At 39.7% G+C, this 16,623-nt stretch overlaps 1 protein-coding gene across 8 annotated transcripts in view; it reads left to right on the forward strand.

Annotated features, from left to right (window-relative positions):
• CDH18 (cadherin 18) overlaps positions 1–16,623 on the forward strand; it is a 337,247-nt gene that overhangs the window by 276,321 nt on the left and 44,303 nt on the right. For all 8 annotated transcript variants that reach the window (XM_027784808.2, XM_013298152.3, XM_027784809.2 and 5 more), the window contains one exon: positions 1,016–1,269. In XM_027784808.2, coding sequence (XP_027640609.1) covers positions 1,016–1,269 — 254 coding nt within the window. The remainder of the gene's footprint in view (positions 1–1,015; positions 1,270–16,623) is intronic.

Here is a 16,623-nt window from a genome sequence, read left to right on the forward strand (position 1 = left end):
TTAAATTAACATATCAAGTCAGTAAAATTAGTTCACAATAATCTGAAAATCAGCCAAATTGGGGAGATGAAATTTTCACGTGTAAATAGCAAGCTAGAAATGGGACTGCTAAGAAAGAACATATCCATGCTGTGTGATACATGAGTGAGACCCCCAGCTTCTTCCTTCCTGGTGGAGAGGTAGGGTTCCTAGTAGGAATCCATTGGTTTAAATAACAGGGCAGTGTTAAAGTGGCAGTGGCATTTCTGGTGGATGTACAGCTGGGGATGTGCCTTCTGTTGTGTTTTATTCAAACTTTAGTCCCTGTAGAAGGCACGTCCCCAGCTGCAGTCTTTCTTCCCATTTGTGATGGTATAATCCATGTACAGCACAGCAGTACGTGGTAAGACAGGCTGAAGAGTTGTCTTTCTCATTGCTGGTGAAGAATTGAAAAGAAAGTGGTCTAGAATTTAGGGATGCACCCTTTCTGATTAGAAAAGCACAGAAGCACGTGTTTAGGCTATTCCTACACATTTAAGTTCCTGTCTCTTAATGATAACTGTATTCCTGCAAGGAGTTGCTTTTTTCAATTTAAGAGAAGAGATGCCCAAAAGAATTTTAGTGTCCTTATCACTGTCTATTAAACATGTTAATTGAAGTTAGGAAGTTAATTTAATTTGGGATACATCAGTCTCTACCTTTTTCAGTATTTATCATTGACCAAAGGTGACAAAACCCAGAGACTTAATGGTATCACGGAAGAGGAATCTAAGGCTCACTCTAAACCCCAAGTTCTTCCAAAACTGGTACCTTGCCCATAGTTCTGTTGTAGAGAACACCTGAATCCATCCTGCTTCATGTATATCCTTCTACTTACAAGGTGTGACAGTTGCTGCGAGAATGTCACAGAATATTGTCCCTCTCCAGTAACACGAGGAAATGTGTTTTAAGTTAAATGGAGAAGATGCAGGTAGGTTGCTAACAGGCTAAACTGAAGCACAGAATGGCACTGATAAATCTTTTTTTCTGCCAACAGCCGCTCAACTATGAAAAAAAGAAATCATATACACTTAATATAGAAGGAGCAAATACTCACCTTGATTTCCGCTTTTCACACTTGGGACCATTCAAAGATGTAACAATGCTGAAGGTCATTGTTGGCGATGTGGATGAACCTCCGCTCTTCACTATGCCTTCCTATGTCATGGAAGTTTATGAAAACGCGAAGATTGGGACTGCTGTTGGCACAGTAACAGCACAAGATCCTGACACTGCCAACAGTTTAGTGAGGTATAGTAAATCCATATTATATGAGATTGAATTCCAGTAGCTAAAGGATTAATGACATCAGGGATATATGAAACTATGTCTTTTATTTTAGTACCTAAAGGGAAACACATGTCAGAACAGTGTCATTATCACTCTGTATGGATTTGATTTAATAATATGATCTTTGACCTTTTGTTGGTCTACACTAAAATTGTCATCTAGCCTCTGAGCAAAGGTCTGTGTGCATTAGTTCTGTAACAGCACCTCCAAACGGCTCATAGAACAAGGCCAGTGTGCTACCACATGATATAAAATGGTGCATTTCACTGGCCTGCTGCCAGTCAGCATCCTGCTACTAGTTGTAAATCTATTCAGGATCATAATGCTGTTTTCCCCCTGGCATGCTAGTATTGTTCTGGCCCTCTGCACGCTTGCCACACTGTAGCTGTCCAGGTGCTTCTGCAGGACAGGAACTGGATTAGGTATGCCTTTCCTCACAGGCAGACAGTACAATTTTTGCAAAATTGTGTTTGAGGAGGAAGCCATTATTTTGTAATATGCTTCAGTTTTAGTGGGGTATCAAAAGAATAGAATGGGTGTAATAATGTACCCCACTGATGTTGCTAAGGGTATGTCATATCATTTCCAATTACAAAAACTAGGGCAAAGCGAAGTACTGAGAAGCAAGGACTTGAAGATCACATACATCATTTGAAAATTAAATGAATATGTAACATACCAGGAAGGAAATACTTTCGTAGTCTTTTTAATGGAATTCTAAAATAAAATGTTCTTGTTAAAAAGAAAAAGAACATAAAAGAAAGGAAGATTTCTGTGTTGCTGCTTTGGCCAGAATACTTCTTATAATAACAGAACTGGCTTGGAAACAGGTCATGGTCTGAACTAAGGACAGAAATGAAGCTGGAAATACCCCCCAACAGCAAGCCTGGAAAAGCACTGATGCCATAAATATATATATTGATGTTAATTTGACTTATTATAAACATAAAAGCATTTAGTTTTAACTTTGAACACTCTGGAATTAGAGTTTGAATTCACTGCTGGTTTTGGGTAAAGTTTTCAATTACATGTTTTTGGCTATTATAGGATCCAATGACATTTTTTACTGGCTTCATTTGTGGGATGAGTTGCTTTCTAAACTGACATGCAGTGTGATAATTTTGTAGAACAATACATGAATATTTGTCTTGAAGGTGGTAGTGGATTTAATTTTTTTCCAAAAATAAATTATTCATGGAAACATATTTGATGCTATTCCTTTTTATGACATAATGGTGTAACCTTTGTAGAAATCATATGAGTATATAGTTGGAAAACAGTTTTTCTTAAGCTAATTGGGCATTTTCAGTCTCTTTACTGAGTTGATATCTGCTGGGTATGTAATAGTCTTGGTATGATGAAACAACTTTTTTCAGAACAGTGAAAGTATCAGGTTTTTATGGTTCTCTTGTGCTAATAGTCTTAAGACTCAAAATGTTTAGTGTCAGACGATCAATATATACAATTTCTTAGTGACAAGTTGTATCCTTTGAAAAATTGCCACTATGGTATTTGTGTCTAAATTGTAACATAAATAAGAAAATTTCACTAAAAATAACTGCCAAGTACCTGTATTTTTAAACTATAATTCTGAAAAAACAACAGTCAGACAGGTTAGCTGTCATGGTAGTTTGGGAGTAGGAAGGGCAAGTACAGATTTTACTAATTTCTCCATTCAGCTGGCTGTGGTCCTAAGAGTTGTGTCCAGAAGAGGGTAAGACAACCATCATAAAAAGGAAGCAGCAGCAGTTTGTAGAAGACTTGGAAGGCAGAAATAGAAACAGGCAGTAATTTGGAGAAAGAAGGATTAGAAAGAAAAATATTTCCAAATATTTTACTTTTTGTATTGCCCTTTTTTTTTTTTCCCCCCCAAACACGAATTTGTAACCAGCGATTGAGGGCAGAATGTTAAATATGTACTTTATTCAAATAGTTGAAGAGAAAAATTGTCCTTACCTTTGTCTATCCTGTCGTCCCCCGCCCCCCGCCCACCCCTTGAAGCTTCTTTTTACATTGTTCCTTCTATCTTGCTCTCTTTCAATGTGGAAAAAAATAAAGTGGGAGCAGAACTTACTAAATTGTGAAGCTCTGAAAGGAGCCAGCCTTCAGTTACATGTTGGAGGGGCTCGGCAAGGGCAGTAGCAGCTGAGCTATCCTTGGTGTATTGTTATATTGGGAGCGGGTCCGCTCTCTAGCCAGGCTTTATCACCTCGGTGGAACTGGCAGTGAATGTCGTTTGTGAGCGTGCGGGCTTTTTTATGAAGACGCTGATCCTCTAAGGCCTGGACTAACACCTTGGTGCATGGAACCGTGAAGAGGCACCAAGCCGGGCTGGTGTGCCCTCAGGTTCTCCTGGAGCTTCCTCCTGCAGGAGGAGTGGTGTGCCCTCAGGTTCTCCTGGAGCTTCCTCCTGCAGGAGGAGAAGGGCTGCCCTGGGAACAGGCAGCTTTAACCCCCTTTCCCCTCACCTCACTTAGCACACAAACACTGAGACAGTGAAGAAGGGCTTTGTGTTAAGATTTGCCTGTGGCTGGGGAAACTATGGGTTGGAAATTATGGGTTGGAAACTGCCCACAACCTGGGAAACAACCCGGGCTGAGCTGCTGCTCTGCCAAAGGCAGAGTCCTGCTCCGCGCTCTGCTCACAGCTCGGGGGAGGCGGTTTTTCTCAGAAACACTGCACTTATGTCCTTCTTTGCTGGTCTGCAAGAAATGCCTCCACTGTTCATCTGAAACCCTGGTGAGTCTGAAAGATAGTCTGAGGGTAATGAGATCATGCCTATCCTTCGTTTCCACAGAATTCCTAGTTCATTGAAAATAAAAATAGTGACCGTAACAATAAAACCAGCAAGAGTCAGTGTAACTTTCTCAGAAAGCACAGATCACACAGACAAGATAGCTGCAGGTAGGACTTGCACAGCTGATCTGTGTGGAGCAGGGGAGTAATGGTTCCTCAGCCAAATGGCTCAGACACATCTCCAAATGCTACAAGTCTACAGGACAAGCTACAGAGCAGTGATTTGCTTAAGTTTTTTCCTAATCCACCTGTGCATCCTTTCCACTTTATGAGGATGCTTTTTGCTGTGTATGAGATTGATAAAGCATTAGGCATACACAGTTGCAACCATATCACCTCTTTGCTGCCTCGTTGCTAAAAGAGATACAGTACTGTGCTTTCTACACTGCCCAGTTAAGTAACAGTTTACTTTGGTGGCAACAATAATTCTTATAACCAGAATAATAGAGGAATAGTTACAGTAATTAAAAATGATGAGGGAAAATATTTTTTTTTAAAAAAAGTTGAGCTAAACCCAAAAATAAATAACAACTTCTATTGTTATCAGTAGAGAGGGAAGTGAAGGCTTTTTTTGTCCTTATTTCCTCACTGCAATTTCATCACAGTGAAATTTCAGCTTGTTCCTGATCTGAGCAGTCTTCAGAGGGCACTGATGTTGTGCCAGTGCTTGTACTACTATTTTACTCTTCCAACCCCAGCAAAAGAACCTCTGTGATAACAAATGGAACTATTACAGACTTCTTTCATTCAAACATTATCTGGTTGGTGATTTGGACTGGTTTAAATGGTTTTTCTTTTTAAGTGGATTTTTTTTTTCCAAGTAAATAGAAATGCATTTTCGTGGAAAAATTTAAAAAATGCTATGTTTTGAAATAAACTATTATTATTCTATTGAAATAAAAGCAAAAATAATCGTAGAAAGCTTAAAACTCAAAGACATTAAAACTTCAGCATTTATTATTTTAAAGGTTTTTGAAGTAATTTAAAGACACTTGAAAAACTGTGTTCTAAATCAACAGAAAACATCCCAAATTGTAACTCATTTGCAGGGATTACTGCCTTGTTGGAATATTTTTGAGAAACTAATCCTCTTTCATTGCATTGTGTCAAGTAGTCTGCTTGCATACCATAATCTTTTGTTGCTTGAAAAGGTCAGGCTTAAGTCCCATAGAATACGAAAGAAAGCGTGACTATTACATGCTCAAATTATAATTTTACCTTAGAATATTATTAAATTTAAATCTCTCCATACTTACTTATAAACCTTTTTTGCTTCCTGAACCCACACAGAGAAGACTTCTGTGGAGATTAGGGGGTGAAAAGAGGCTTTAATTTGGAAGTTGTATGTGTGCATTGGGTGCAGCCCTAGACTGCTAGTACTGCCTCAGGGCAGCAGTTAGTGCCTGTTGAAACTGCCATCTTCCTGTAGGTGCTTCTTGGGTGGTGACTCCTTCTAGCCACAACACGTACTTGCGATGATCCTTGCAGCTTTCTGGCTGCATCTGGTATGTTTTCAGTGAAGTGGTTTTCAGAAAAAATAATGTTGCTGCTGTTCACCAAGCCTCCTCTGAGTTCGTGATTCAGAAAAGAGCGAACAGTTTTAAGACCATGATGCTTTCTGAAGCTCTGAATTATAACTATAATAAATTCACTATAATAGTGAAAACAGTTGCATGACATGGGCAAGTTCGCTTATATTAACTTGATCCCAGTTTGATCCTGTCCTGTGAGGAACTGAAAGTATTTGTTAATACTATAGCCTGGTAAGAGTAGTTTTAGACAAGTCAGTCATGCTGTTACAGAAGTACTGTAACGTCAACTTACTCCTTTTGCTGCTGCTGTGCAATCTTTTGTCATGCAGTGGTACAGGAGGCAAATAACTGTTCTGAGCACTAATGATAGGGCCTCTGTCCCCTTTGCTTATTTCTTACTCCCATTTATTATGTTTGACTTAGGTTGTTTGCATTTCTTGGCAGGAATGGTTTCTTCCCAGCTGTTTAACAGAAGACTTCTGGCAAACAGGGCATGGATACTGATCAGAACTCTGCGTGTGATCGTAGTGTCAAACGATATGAAATATAAACACCTTCCCTTTTCAGAATGACGTGTATCATGGCATGGTTAAAAATAAACTTACGTTTTGTGGGATCCTTGGAAGGTTGATTAGGTTTTGTTATATTAATACATTGGAATTCAAATTGTTTTTATGTTGGACCCTAACCAGTCTGTAATCTACTTTACTGTAATGGATTTTATTCACTAGGAAATTGATTAGCTATAGGAAACTGAAGTAGTCTTAGTGCCTTCCTGATGTCATTAGAAAATTAACTTCTTTCTTCATTGTGCTCTAGACACCACTGCTCAAAAAGCAGTGACACACAGAAGAAATAAATACGAAACATAAAGGTGCACACAGTTATCTTTTATAGAAAATAATAGTTTTACTTCTGGAAAGGCAGAACCAGCCAACCAACAACAAAACAATAAAAACGGAATAGCCACAAAAATAACCAAGAGTCAGAAAAAGTGCTTGTGTGTGTGTGAATATCAGACTTTTAATTTTGTGCTGTTAGTGAAGAATACAAGTACAATCTCAATGCTGTTTCTGGCTTCTCACTTTTCTAATGGTTTTATGGTATTGCCTTATAATGGGCAATGTATCATAATGGTTATGATACATGTATGCACTAATGAGTACAAAAATATGCTTTCCAACACCATACCTTGTATCTAGAAGCTATAATGAATTCAGAGTTGCCTTACCCTGGTTTGATTTAAATTGACATCCTTCTCTTCCTTTCTTTCAGCTAGAATACTGAACAATTCATGAATGACAAGTACATAGGATTATAACAATTAATGTGGTGTAAGAAATTGTTCTTTGACTCCTGCATCAGGCAAAGGAACTTATTTTAACTTTAGCTGCATTGGTAGTAAAAGACAGGTATAGATTTTCTGGCATCAGCCATTAGAAAGTCATGTTAATTTTCAGTAAATGGTATTTTAAGAGGCATGTTCATATGTAGATGAAAGAACATACCCATGAAGTTTCATGTATTCCTATTATTATTTCTGAGAACCTTAAAGACATAACATGTCATGGAGGATTCTGGTTATAGTCTATTTTTCTGATGTGAAGTTTGTATTTACTAGAGGTAGAATAAGACCTAACTTTTGATTCAAACTCAGTCACTCAAATTTTGGTCACACAGTATCAGTGTATTAACTGAAGGGAGGTGCAGGAGAGAGCGGTGGGGGGTGGGGGGGTATAATGCAAATTGTATTTTTAAATATTTTCTTTTCTTCCTGTTCTCTGAGATCAGTATCAGTTACTACACCACTCCCCCCCCCCCCCCCCACTGTCAGTAGGGAGAGAGGATAATTTATTTTCCTTGCTGAAAAACCTAAAAGCCTTTTCACTTAGTTGTGTTCATTTGTCTTACTTGCTCTTTGAATGTCATATAAGTGAAATAAGGTCAATTTTTTTTTCTCCTGTCCTGTGCACAGGATGCTGTTAGGTGTACTTACAGCAGCCTACTGAGATGGGTGCCATCATATAGAGTGACTGTCCCTCCCTCACATCCCCAATGGAGGAACATCCCCTCCCAGATCCTGTCAGTCCTGTGCTTGTGGAGGCAAAGGCAGATATCTGTCCTCCACTCTGCTCAGACCCTGGAAGCATGATAGTGTCATAATCCTGTGATCAACACCTACAGAGACAGGCTAATATCTTCCCAGGGTATGGGAGTGGCTCACAGTTAGTTAGCAGACAGGAGCTCTGTCTTCCTCCTCCATCTCACCTCCTTCATTCATTTGCTTTCTGTATTCCTCCAGTATCCTTCTTCTCTAAGATTGTCATTAAATCAGAACAGAAAAAGAATGCTCTAGTTTGAATGGCTAAAGACAGAGGGGAGTTTTTCTCCAATTTCTTCTCTGATGCTCTGTCTTCACAGGGAGGAACCATTTTAAAACCTTTCTTGGTAGTGTTGAGGTGAGAGACCTGTTGCAGATTTTTCTCCTTGAGGCCTCAAATTATTTTTGATTCTTGTCAAGCAATGTGGCCCAGACCTCCCACATACAAAAATGTCCATCCCTCTCTCTGCAGGAACTGGTAAGCTGTTCTGACAGCTGTTCTGACTAGGAAGCATCCAGCTCGGGATGGTGGTCAAAATCTCACAGAAACCAGAACCACCTCCATCCCTCACTTACAGCTGTGAGATAAAACGCTGACAGATCATCTTTGTGTGGTGACTCTGAGAGCCTGATTTTTCATGCCAGGACATCATCTTTATGTTTCTATAATTTCCACAGGTTTCAGAATGCCTTCAGTATTTAAAAATCTTTTGTGTTTTTAGAGTCAGTCTTCATATCTGAACATCTCTGTAATGTGGTCTTCTGATAGGGACATTCAACTCCAGTAAATAGGCCTACATCTATCAATTTTGGTTTTATTTGGTTTAGTCTTTAGTAGAAGGAGGGGGAAAAAAAAGAATATGTAAGTAGAATACTATTCTTTAGCTAGTAAAACTTTTAGGAACAAAAAATTATTCTCTTGTAACACTTACTGCACCTTTATTTCTTAGCAGCATTGGAATCTGAAGTTAATCTCTCCAAATAAAAGGTAACTTCAGTATAACAGTTCAGCCATCAACACATCTACGTGAAATGCATTTGGGCAGTTGCAGTCAGGAAAAGAAGACAAACCTTTATCTTGCTTTCACTTCTGAATTACGTCTCTAAGGATGTGGGCTGTTCTTAACCTACATTTACTGGCAGAATCAGCTAGAAAAGATGATCAGTAGTTAAAACATGCAGACAGAAATTGTCAGCTAGAAAAGATGGGTGTACATAAATGGCTCATTTCCTTCAAACAAACAGCATGCCCATTTTCCAGTGTCCAAGGTGAGCAGTGTGCTAGCAATGCATAAGGGATGGGAATGAGAACAGGATCAGGAAGCCAACCTCTGCATGCAATGCAAACCAGTAGTGGCTACCTCTCCCAGGCTTTGCTGGGAGGCAGCAGCTCAGTGCTTGCAATTTCCCCATGCCTCTCGGCATCCGCCACCTCACATTTCTAGGACAAGGAGAGGAGAGGCTACCACTTTGCTGAGCTGAGATTTTGGTATGAGGTGAACCAGGAGTCCCATATGGGAGACAACAAGGTACTGCTGGTCAGCTGATGGATCTCAGATGGCAGCCAGCACCCCAGCTAACCCAGTGGGAACAGCGTATCAAACTGAGTTACTGCAAATGCTCCAAGAGGAACGGTATTTTTCTCAAGTTATGCTATGCCTGTCTGAAAAAAACCCGAAGGAATGGTAAACAGAGAGATTACATTCTCTAAGCTGTCTTTAAATGTATTACATTTTCACAACTGGAAAGCACAGTTAAAGGCTGTAGCTCTCAGTCGTAGCCTTCTGCTGAGGAGCTCTGGAACATCTAATGTCTCCTTAATCTACCAGACATGCTGCAGGGAGAAAATTGGTTACCTGCTGTACTGGCAGCCAGCTTCTGACTCACACATCACAATTGCTTAACTCTCCAGGAGAAGTTTGTTTGAACTACGGAGAAACGGATTGATCCTGGAAGGGAGATAGTGTAGTGCAAGACAGTCATGACAACGAAATGTCACCCCACTGCTTCATTCAGCATCAAGGGGATTCTGCTTGTTCCCCAGCTCATGAGGAGTGCTGCTGCCAGGAGGCAGAGAGAAGATAAAAGGCACGCACCAGAACTATGTCCCACCATGGGCCATGTCTTGTTGCACTCCAGCTGGCCAAACACAGAGCTGCAGCTGGTCAGTTCTCTCACTGTTCGTCCTGGTATACCACTCTCCCTCACCCTGTGCAGCTGTTGCTTACGCTTCTTTTTCTAAGTTTCTTTTGTTTGTTTGTTTTTATTTTAAGAAAAAATTGTCTCTATAGTTTCAGTCTGAGCATTTGTTTCTGAGAAAGTTCATTTGCTTAAATTTTAACTATTTATTTATTAATATTAATATTATTATTATTTTAATTATTGTTTATTATTAACAGATTTCCCTATAATGGCATTTGATTTCTAATTGGTAAGTCTTTAGGTGGTGTGTGCAATTGGTTTGACGGAGAATCTATCCTCTTCCCATGACCTTCTTTAAGTGCTGCTTTGTAATCGGTTTCACATGTTATTAGAGAGCTGGCTATTTACCTATGTCTCAGTAGAAAAGCCCAAAGAAGTACTGTGACCTGTGAATCCACATCTGGCTGAAATGTGGCTTTGGAAGTTCATAGAATCACAGAATGGTTTGAATTGGAAGAGACCTTAAAGATCATCTAGTTCCACCCCCGCTACCATGGGCAGGGACACCTTCCACCACACCAGGTTGCTCAAAGCCCCATCCAGCCTGTCCTGAACGCTTCCAGGGATGGGGCAACCACAGCTTCTCTGGGCAGCCTGTTCTGGTGCCTCACCACCCTCACAGTAAAGAATTTCTTCCTAATATCTAATCTAAATCTACCCTCTTTTAATTTAAAACTATTACCCCTTGTCTTGTCACTACAGGCCCTACTAAAAAGTCTGTGCCCACCTTTCTTGTAGGCTCCCTTGTGGTGCTAGAAGGCCACTATGAGGTCTCCCCAGAGCCTTCTCTTCTCCAGGCTGAAAACCCCCAACTCTCTCAGCCTGTCTTCATAGGAGAGGTGCTCCAGCCCTCTGATCATCTTTGTGGCCTTACTCTGGACTTGATCCAACAGGTCCGTGGCCTTCTTATGTTGGGGGCCCCAGGGCTGAACACAGTGCTCCAGGTGGGGCCTCACAAGAACAAAATAGAGGGGGGGAATCACTTCCCTTGACCTGCTGCTCAGGCTTCTTTTGTTCATTGCCTTAAGTTCATTAAGTTTATATCATCTTAAGTTTATTAGCAATGACAGGTTTGTGGCAGGGTGGAAATTTCTAAAAGAGTTCTTGTTTATAGTTGGTAAATAGGGTAATAAAAAGAAATAGCATAATGAAAGGATAAGCTAAAGACTTGATTAAAAACAAACAAAACCACAAGTTAAAAACTTAAAACTATTTAAAAACTCAAACTCACGTCTCCCTCTTAAAACACAATAGTGGAGAAAGACATACTGGAATAGTAACAGACTATACCACGTGTCTCTCAAGTGACAAACTGATGTTAATAATATCTTAAGACTGAATAATTTAGGGAGAGGCATTCTGAAAATGCTTATGCGTTTTAGCTTCAGAAGCCCTCCTAAAAGTTTTGGAAATCATTAATGTCCCTAAACTCCATTTTGAGCTTTTAAACCTTCTCCCTTTTTAAGCAGCCTCTGTATTAATAGAGCCTGACTACTTTAATACTGCAAACTGGTTTATATGCCAGGAGTGCCCTTCTGCCTAAGACCCATCTCGCATATATATATTTTTCTGTTTCCTAATTCCTGCAAATGCTTTTAGTTTTCAATAAAAATGGTGGGAGTATCTGTCACCACTGAACCACTGCTTCACTAAAGACAGGAAGCAAGGGATGATGTCACAGGAGCCAGGGGCTCGCTTTGGTCCTGTGTTGCGGCTGGCTGAGACTGAGTTAATTACCCCATAGCAGCCCTCAGAGTGCTGTGCTTTGTCTTGGTAGCTAGAGTGGTCTTGATAGTGGCTAGCGCTTTGGCTGCTGCTGAGCAGTGCTCCCAGAGCATCGGGGCTGTCTGTCTGACATTCCTCACCTCACCAGTTGGCTGGGGGTGGGCAGGATCTTGGGAGGGGACAAGCCAGGACAACTGCTCCAAACTGACCAAAGGGATATTCCATATCATATGGTGTCTGCTCAGCAACAAAAGCTAAGAGAAAGGAGGAGGAAGGAGGGATATTTGTTACTTACGATGTTTGTCTTCTGGGGCAACTGCTATGTGTACTGAAGCCCTGCTTCCTGGGAAGTGGCCGGACATTGCCTGCTGATGGGGAATAGAGAGTAACATTTTTTGTTTTCCTTTGCTTCCACGTGCAACCTTTGCTTTTGTTTATTAAATTGCTTTTATCCTGACCCACAAGTTTTTCCATCTTATTTTCTCCCCCTGCCATTTTTCTGAGGAAAGGAGTGATAGAGCAGCTTGGTGGGCACCTGGTGTCCAGCCAAGGTCAAACCACCACAGGTCAGAAGCTGGAATAATGACATGGGTGGTAATTGGAGATGCCCTTCTGTTGAGTGACTCTGCCTAATAAAAAAGGTGGTACATGTTGCACTTCCCACTGCTTTCAGGATCGAGTTTTGGTATTTAATTTCCTTCGTATTCTCTTCAGGTAGTGTAACTAATAGGTTTTCTATATTCATGATCCTTTTTAATGAAGTTTCTTTAAGATTGGTTTCTGTTGCTGGTTTGGACACAAACAGTTCATGGAGAGCTGTTTATCTAGGCATGTCTTGTTATTAAGTCTCTTTATTAAACATCCGCTATGCAACTCAGATGTGCTGATTCAATGATTAAAAGTATGCTAATTCACACCGCATTGTCATGAGTAAAAGTAAACTAATGTCTGCAATGAATATTATGAATTCATTTGTAAATGAATGCATTCTAAGAAGAAACAGTCAACTGAATTAAGGTGAAAATTCACTTTTGAACTAACTCTGAAATTCAAAACTTGCACTATAGCTTTTTGCGGTCTAGAAAAAGCATTGAAAAACAGCTCAATAGAGGTGGAAGGAAGGGTAGGAGGGGAAGGGTATGACTATCTTTGTTGCCACTGTTATCTAGCTGAAAGTAAGTTTTTTACTAGGTGAAATAAATGTAGATGCCTAAGGAAACCATCATTGGCTCTGGAATATGCTATATTCATGCATGTACCTGGTCTCTATTCTCAACATGTTGATAAATCAGTGGCTAATACTTATAAAGGCCTAAAATGTTAAGGACTTTTTAAATACAGTGAAACTTGTTCTAATTGAGTGGCTCTTACATGTGACAGAAATGGGTGGCTCTACCAAGGGAGGTTCTTGTACAAAATATTTTTAGAGCTCTTGTGATCAGTCCTTTGGACTAGGGTTCCTTGTTCTTCTATTGTGTGGGAGTATCTTCTGCAATTTGTTTTACTGAGACATTCATGGAGGTTGGAAAGCACAGCAGTGCAAATGGCTGCTTTGGATATGATGCACAAAGCAATTGTAAGAATCTGGAGTAATGGAGGAGAACTGAACATTGTAACGGGAATGCATAAGAAAGGGCCACACTTACTCACAATCAAGAGACATGTGTCAAGCTGCAAATGTTTCAATGTCTGTGACTGTATGCACACAAAGGGGAAATGCTACTGTGGGTAAATTAGAAACTTTTTTCATTATTCTACTGTTACTGGAATTAAAAGGGTTAGTAAAATAAGTTACCTTAGGATCACTTTATTTCCATTAGTGACACAGAAAATACAACTGAAATTATTCATCCAGTACTAAGTTCTTTAAACTGAGAACTTTGAGCTTCTATAGAATACATTTAAATAACTGATTTAGAAAAAGGTGTTCATATTTAAAACACTAAGACCATCTTTTACTATCAGCCTATGAAAACAAAGTGTTAGGTAGTCACAGTTCATAACAGAATCAAACTTCAGTTATTCTACACAAAATTCATATTTGGGACAAATATTTGTCATTTTAATTCTGTCCTTTACTCAGAGGGGGAGGTAATGATTAGCTGTAAGTCACACACACATACACAAGCAGCTGAGTATTCTTACTGCTTTAAGTTTTTTTCTCATTTCAGCCCAGTTTGAAATCAGGTCTATTTTTAAGCTACCATCTAAAGTACTAAATAGCCCTATTTTTTTGGTTCTGTGATCAGCTCAATACTGACTTTCAGAGCAGTCATTGTGCCTGATGTTGATAACAAGTAGACAATGTCCGCAGTAATAAATGTTTGCAAGGGCAAGACTCTTGTATTATAAATTGTTTTGGATTTGCAGTACATATTCCATAAGAACGGTCAGTGAAGCATTTTTTTTTTTCTTTAGCAATAATTCTTATCGTTACCAGGAGACCCCTAGAGTCAAGAAAAACAAGGCTGTTTCAGGAGAGAAGGAATTAAATTTTATCATTGCATAACTGATTGTAAGCTCCACCAGTGATGGGTCTCCTAGAAAAACTGAGGGACAATTATGCTTCCTATGCTTCCCGTCAGCATTCCAGTTCATCATGGAAAACACATTTGTGTATATGTGCACTCCCCATCTTGCCCAGCACAACCGAACTTTCATTATTTCTGCCATATTGCAGGCAGAGATAGGCAGTATAGTCAAGATGTTCCAACTCTTTGTCATAGCTCAGGTTCCCTACACTGTCAAGCATAAGGTTTAAGGCCTGGGGGAGATTTCTTCACCTGATGCATGCATCTTCTGTAAAAAGTTCAAATCTCAACATAACTCCATGGCAAGCATGGCAACTTTATGGACTTTTAGAGGTTGATAGCACTGTCTCCAAAGTTTTTGTAATTAATAAAAGGTAAGGCTAGTCGTGCACATCAGATACAACTTTTCTGCAAATATTGGCACAATCTTTCAGAACATTTCCATGACAAATACACTTGGAGAACCCGAAAATCTGTGCTTCATGGAAGACTGAGACCTGCAGAGACTGGAAAAATGAATAGCTTTGACATTGACATGCAGGTCCTGATTCCCAAATAAAGATGTGTGGGTAGCCTGGGCCAATACTGGCACATAAAATAATGCCAGCAAGATAGTTGTGTGGTCCTTTTTTGTTTGTTTGTTTTGTAATGGGTCCTCGGATTATTCCAATATTCCTCTAAAGCAACATAATTTTTCTTGGACAGCTGTAACATTCAGTTTGTGACTATCAGTGACTGATGAATGTTGATCAAGAGTGCTTTCTTAATTCATCTCCTTAGTTTACTGAGCACTAGGAAGCATACCAACTTTTGTAAGGGTGCCTGCATGCCCACTGCGATTCAGCACTTAGAAATTCAGCAATTTTTTGTTGTTTTTTTCTGGCAACATAATTGTTTTGATTTTTTTTTTTTTCGTCCAATTTGGGACATGCTGATTAAATAATGTCCTCTGAAAAAATATTTCCTGAATTAAAATTTTAAAAATGGTTGCTCCATCCCCTGCATAATCAAGATCTTGCCAGTCTGTTTTCAGTATGGAGACAGTTGTAATCTGTTACTTGTTCGAAGCAACTTCAGCTGCCATCTTGTACATCCAAAGTGTCTTTATTGAGCACTTCTGGTGTATTTTAAAATGGAGTATTCTCAGGTGCTGGTAGTTAATGACCTGAACGTAGGTTCTCACTGTAGCTCAGATAGGGAACAACAAGTTAAATCCTTACTCTAGGGAAACATAAAATGGGTGGGAACTGAGGTCTGCTGTCTCTCCAACAGCTGCCACAGTCATATGTGAACAGCTTCACTCTTCACAATGTTGAATGGAAACACAGAGAGCAAGCCAGAAGGAAAGATGAGCTAGCCTAGTTTTGGCTGCTTTAATTTCCAGCGCGTGACCTACAGTTCTTTAATTGCTGAAAATACTAGAAGCATGAAAAGAAATACTTGCATGCCACAAGCCAAAATAGCATATTGTAAGGCAGATCTACAATACTTCTTGCAGAGGGGGGGAAGCGGATTCAGGTTCTCTCCAAGAAGGAACCACCAACAACCTCCTAACCTAAGTCATGAAGTCCTAGCTGGCTTTTCCACTGAGTGTCCTTAACTTTTGACCAGTTAAGATGCCTCAGTTAAATTGCTGCCTTCTCCTCTGGTGCTTTCTTTCTTTTGCTTTTTCACATGTCATATCTTACTTCAATAAGTCATTCAATGAAAAGTTTGTTTGCTTGTTTGTTTTTACTTTCCACAAACAGTCTTTCTAAGTACATTGTGAGAGAAGTAAAACTGAAGTTATTTTTAACTTTTTTGAGCCTGACAGCTTTTATATGTACCGCTCTTTTTATTAGTTGGCAGTTACACTTTTGGTGATGTAAAAATAAGAGCAATTGGATGGGACAAATAAATCATTTTGACCTATATAGAGCATCCATATGTTAAAAACTTCACGGAATGAAAGCAGGGCTGACAAATTATCAGGTAAAAGCAAATATGGTATATAAAAGACTTAGAATCTTTTTCCTTATTTGTTTCATCAAGTCTGAAGTTAGTGAAGAAGGCTTGATAGGGTCTGTAATTGCTTCATTTGTTAAAACTTGTTGTAAATGTCTCCAGCTTTGAGAAATAAATGTCATATAAATCTCTCCTCCTGTATTCCATCCCTCTGCTTCCATTACCCATTTCAAGGCTTTTACTGTCCCTGCTAGGCAAAGTGCCCGGGAGCTAAGGGAGATAAGTGGGGCTGCTTAGTTCTGCCTGTAGGCTGGTGTCACCTGCAGCTCTGGGAATCAGCTGGTTTAGCTACTAGTCTCTAATGGCTCTGTTCGAAACGGCTTGTGTCATCATGGCATCAACTTCATGTCAGAGAGACATGCTTCACAACAGGTACTAGGACTAAGCACACTGGTTTGCAGTGACAAGCAAACAAGCAGAAGAA

This window comes from Falco peregrinus, chromosome 3 (assembly GCF_023634155.1).
Source record: "Falco peregrinus isolate bFalPer1 chromosome 3, bFalPer1.pri, whole genome shotgun sequence".
Lineage (NCBI taxonomy): Eukaryota > Metazoa > Chordata > Aves > Falconiformes > Falconidae > Falco > Falco peregrinus.